This window comes from Quercus lobata, chromosome 1, assembly GCF_001633185.2.
Source record: "Quercus lobata isolate SW786 chromosome 1, ValleyOak3.0 Primary Assembly, whole genome shotgun sequence".
NCBI lineage: Eukaryota > Viridiplantae > Streptophyta > Magnoliopsida > Fagales > Fagaceae > Quercus > Quercus lobata.
In genome coordinates this window covers 30429112-30434292 of record NC_044904.1, presented here as the reverse complement: position 1 = coordinate 30434292, position 5181 = coordinate 30429112, and the positions used below count along the sequence as shown (strand labels likewise).

General features: G+C 33.0%; 1 protein-coding gene across 2 annotated transcripts; it reads left to right on the top strand.

Moving 5' to 3' along the window:
- Nucleotides 1-420: 420 nt before the first annotated feature.
- On the top strand, nt 421-4854 carry LOC115986488 (chaperone protein DnaJ). Of its 2 annotated transcripts, XM_031109571.1 has the most exons (5): nt 509-1104; nt 2836-3004; nt 3835-3867; nt 4016-4110; nt 4361-4854. In XM_031109571.1, exons 1-5 carry the CDS (start codon nt 742-744, stop codon nt 4589-4591), a joined length of 891 nt encoding a protein of 296 aa, XP_030965431.1. In that variant the 5' UTR covers nt 509-741; the 3' UTR covers nt 4592-4854. The 2 variants fall into 2 exon arrangements, with proteins under 2 accessions (XP_030965440.1, XP_030965431.1); XM_031109580.1 differs by lacking the exon at nt 3835-3867 and having other exon boundaries at nt 421-1104.
- The last annotated feature ends 327 nt before the right edge of the window (nt 4855-5181 follow it).

The window sequence follows — 5181 nt, the reverse complement described above, 5'->3', positions numbered from 1 at the left end:
TGTATACCCCAAAGAAATGTGTTAGTAAAACCCTTAGACTACTAGTATATAGTAGAGTGCGAATAATGAAAACCCTTAAGTTCATGGGAAATGTTAACGAGTGCCCTTAGGGCACTGATTAAGAATCCAGTTAAAAAAAGTTTTTATGAGGAAAAAAAAAAACAATTAATATTTTGAGAGCTTTTTTCATTTTCTATTAAAGTGATGTCAAAACTTTTCTAAAATGAATTGTTAGTATGACCCTAAGTTCATTTATTAATGAACTATTTTAAGAGTTTTTTTTAAAAAAATAGTTTTAATAATATTTTTATGAAAAGTATAAAAAGTCCTTAAAAAAATTAGTTACTTTTTTTCTTCTCTTACAAAAAATTTCTAAAAATATATTCTAGACTAAAACCAATGCTCTTAGCATTTGTTAACTCTTCCCTTTTCCTGGACTAAGACAGGTAAATGTGTGTGATCCTAGGATTATTTTGACCTATAAAATTTAATTCACCTGTTTGAAGAATAGAACGATAACATTTAAAGAATTAGCTAACTGTATCGAGGATCCTAATCTTGTGACCTTAAACAACACAATTTCCGACCGTGAATAATTACCTGATCTGAAACAGAGTATATCAAGAAAACCGGGCCACTAGTCAAAGAACAAGGCAGGAACCAAATCCAAAGCAACATGTCTCAACGAGAATCTTAATTGTCACAACATAGATTATAGTAGATTTAGTTTACTTGACGAACATGTGTGGGTTGGTTCTGCCTCTCACACCACACATCACCCTCCCCTGTTTCTCTGGCCTCTGTTCCAGATCTCTTCCTCACTTTTCGTTTCTCTCTTTGCAAAACCAAACCAAATCTTCGATACCCATTTGCAGATTCAGTTCTAAAAGTGAATCCAATCTTCGTTTTCTAGCTCCGAAGTCCTCCACGCCTGGTTTCTGGAATTACAAGAAGAAAAGAAGAAGTGGTATTACCTATTTGAGAGCGAGTCTCAGAGAGTCTCCTTATGAGGTTTTGGGGGTGTCTCCCTCTGCAACTCAGGGTGAAATCAAAAGGGCTTATCGAAAACTTGCTCTCAAGTATCATCCTGATGTCAATAAGGGGGTAAATTACTAAATTAAGCTCTCTATCCAATTTTTCCCCCTTTCTTGGTTAACATATAGGAAAAGTTAAAAACTCTATCTTTACTTTTTTTCTTTTTCTTTTTTCCTGTGTTAATTGATTTTATAAGAATTTTATTTTGATTGTGTCATAGTATGTTCTTTAATTCAATTTCTGCTTTACTTGCTTGAAAATGTGAATGTGAAACTGTTGGTGGCGGCAGTTCTATTCTAAGGAGTTTGATTAGATATGATTAGTATTTTATAGGAGTTTGGTTAGAAATAATTAGGTGAAAAAAATTTGTGGGTTTGGCCTGAGAAATATTATGGAGAAGAATGGCAATGAAAATTTTGGAAACACGAGAAAACTAACCACACAATTATGACAAATTATATATGTATATCACATGTTGGGGATACGACTAAAGGCAATTTGTTAAATAAATAAATCCTTTTTCATTGGTGACTACGTAAATCATGAAAATCCAGACTTCTCTCTTGAACGATTTAAGAAAATTGGAATGGCCAAACGTCTTGCTTTGTGATAATTATGCCTTAACAACTATGATCACACCTAGAACTCTGTGAGAGCAATTCATAGAAGTACTTGAGACTCAAAACCTCGTCGTGAATTGCTAATCCAAGGGAGTAGATATGTAATTTAGATGATCACTTCTACTTCAAACAATAAACTTTCTTTGAAGGGTAATTTCAACCACCTGTTTCCCCAATATGCCATTCATTAGGAAGATAGGATGAACAGTCAATTTTATACTTCCAAGCCTAACAAAAGTCATTAGTAAGATTGATGCGTGTTTCACTATGAAGAAGAATATTTTTACATAACCTTGGCTATGTTTTGCCTTCTAGTTTATCTGCACCATGGACTTTTTTTCTTTTTGTAATGTGGAGTTTGAAATGAGTAAGAAATGTGGAGTTTGATCAAAATATCTAGTTAAATGTGTACTTCACTGGGTTATTCATGCAAAGGCAAACTAATGACTTACAAAAATTAGTGTGCATACATATGTCTTGTTTTTAAAATATAATTTTTGAAATGATGTATTAACTGTCTCTAGGAACCCTACAGGTAGAGACAAGCTTATACAGAATCTCCTTTTATGTAGAAACCGGCCAGGATATTATGGTACTAAGGAGTTCATTTTAAGTTTCCATGTTCCTTTGTGGAGTGCTCAATAATCTCCACCTAACCTCATGTGTTATTATTGCTTTAACCTACCTCAGTTTGTAGTTAAGAAGTTGGATGAGCACCTATCTAAATATCATTAACCATTTTTATGCTTCTAGACTTTAAGCAGGCGCTGCTCCTGACCACAAATGATGTTAGCTATATAGGTCTAGCATGAGAAACTAACTGACCATTCTTTGATGATTTCAACTGGACTTACATTCTACCAGCATACCTTTTTGTGTTTCTTATTATTGTATATTTTGGATGCTTTAAAAGATGAAGGAAAAAGTCCTTACCTCTTCACAGCATATTGTGTTTTTTTTTTTTGGCAGTTTATCTTGTACAACAATACTTTTCATTCTTGAGTTTTATTGTGCTGCTACCTTTTCTAGTTTATTATTTCTTGACACAAATAATTAGGAGTACACTACACCAGTTCATAGTTTGCATGCAGTTGGTAAAGCGTATTTAAATTTCTAACCTAAATCTGCTTCTTTAACGTGTATGTTGATAGATGGTGCTAATAAAAATTTTGATGCACAGGTGAATGCAAAGGAGAAATTTATGAGGATTAAACATGCATACAATACGTTGATGAGTTCTGAATCTAGGAGGAAATATAACACTGGAAATCGCAGATCCGATTATTCCTACTCAGATGCTCAAAGAAGCGAAAGTACAAAAACACAAGATGAAGAATTTTATGGTTTTGGTAAAAACTTATAATCCTATTAATATTTAACTGATTTGGCAGGATTTAAAAAGTTTGTATGAACATGGAAGTCTATTTTCTAATTTATACTTAGTATTTACATGATGAAGGGTGTCTACTTCGATGCATTCCCTTTCAATGGTTGCAAGACTGCCTTTTTTTAAAATGAAATTCTCCATTTCATTTTTAAAATTTTTTTTGTACATTTTCTTCAGAGAAGGGGGATTTAAACCTTGGAAATCTCCGTTGGAAATACCAAGAAGTACCAATTGACCTAGATGTCATTGGCCTTTCTGCCACTGACATGTCACTATGTGGTTGGCAGAGTGACATGCGGGTTAAGTGGAACCTTAACCGAAGGAGATAACTTACAATGGACCTGTAAAATTTATCCTAACCATCCAAGTAACTGCATTCTTCAACAAGAAGGTTTTAAAAGAGTGTCTAGATTGACTAATATATTTGGATCAACAACTTGAACAAATTTATAATGAAAGGAATTTCCTAATGAACCTTTAGATCAATAGACTCGCTGCCTTTTTATGTCATCTGCATATTATCTTCTTGTTTGGTGGACTCTAGTGGTCCATGTCCGCGTTACCTTTGGTTTCCTCATAGCCATTACACCTGGCTTCCCTGCATGTCATCCATCCTTTTTATGTCTTCTGCAAAAACCATTTAAAAAAAAAAAAAAATCCTCTTTGTTAGTCCTCCAAATGGTCAAAGAAAAGATTTTCTGCCCTTCTCCTTGTTTTCTATCTAATCCTTTTTCAGAGTTAGATTTATTCTCTATTCTCTATGTTCTTATAATTAAGCCCTTTATGCTGCAGGTAATTTTTTGAGGGATGTTCAAATAACAATAGGTAGATTTGTCCTCTCTGTTAGACATCATATAGGCCATAAAGCCAACTTTCATTATCCATAAATCTTGTTTGGCATCTGTTTACTTTTCCCCTTGATGCTGCAATATTACTTCATCAAGGTGCTCTAATTCTGGATTTGATGTCACAGAGGACTTCTTTAAAGATCTTCAAGAAGAATTCCGGAATTGGGAAGTGAATGCTGCTTCACAAGGAAAGCCAAAAAGCCTATGGGAAGAATTGGCGGTGAGACATTATTGTCTTTATCAGTTACAATGTATACATGAACATAATCATCTCAAAACTTTCTTCACAGATTTAATTTATAAAACACACACACAGACACACCCACACAATATATATATATATATATATATATATATAACTTTCTTTAAATATTTAAAATATGATGTATTCATGAAAACTTGTGTAATCTATAAGGAAGAGTCCCAGTGGAGGAAAACTATCTTATATTCTGTAAATTTGCACTTGATAGGAAATTGGAGAAGAATTTGTGGAATTTCTTGAGAAGGAACTCAACATAACTGATGAAGAAGCATATAATAGCAGTGAAGGACCTAAGAAAGACAGTTCTTTTAGAACATCTGGGACAGAGAGAAGTGGAAGTGTTGGTAAAGAGAAAGCAGGAGAGGAGAGCAGCATTGAGGACAATATTAACGATATAGAAGCTAGTCTTGCTCAGTTGAAGAAGGAATTGGGTTTATAGCAGGAAATGCAGCTTTGCATTGACCCATGGTCAGCAGATGTTAAAGGTGAAGACCAAGTTTGTTTGCCACCTTAAACATGTAGAGGAACTGTTGTGCAGTGTCATTTTTAAATATCTTAAAATGGCTTTTAAGGCCTAAATCATATTCCTCTCAAATATTGTTGTAAATGAATCACACTGTTTATAAACAATTTAGGCCCAACTCAAAAGCATTTTTATATTCATTTATTAAGCAAATAATCCATGCTCAAGCTTAGGTTTAAGCTCAATTTTGAAACGATTTCAATTTAAATATAAATATATATAAAAATGTTCTTGTACAAGCTTGTGAGTATGAGCTTGATTTTAAGTATAATAATATGTATTATACATATATATTTTTTATTTTTTTTTGGTTGAGAAATCTCATGTACATAGATTTGAGATTGAATTGTGTAATTTTGTAAATAAGCATGTAACATATCGGATTATTATTTGTAATATTTTAATAATATAAATAATGCATATATAATTTTCAATAATACAAGGTTGATAAATCTAATTTATAAGTGTGGGCGGGCAAAAACTAGGCCTCGTGGATCACCATGGAT

Coding starts and splice junctions, on each gene's coding strand:
- LOC115986488 (XM_031109571.1), top strand. CDS start 742: ATGTGTGGGTTGGTTCTGCCTCTCACACCACACATCACCCTCCCCTGT. Junction 1,105..2,835: donor ATCCTGATGTCAATAAGGGG/GTAAATTACTAA, acceptor TTTGATGCACAG/GTGAATGCAAAGGAGAAATT. Junction 3,005..3,834: donor TGAAGAATTTTATGGTTTTG/GTAAAAACTTAT, acceptor TTTATGCTGCAG/GTAATTTTTTGAGGGATGTT.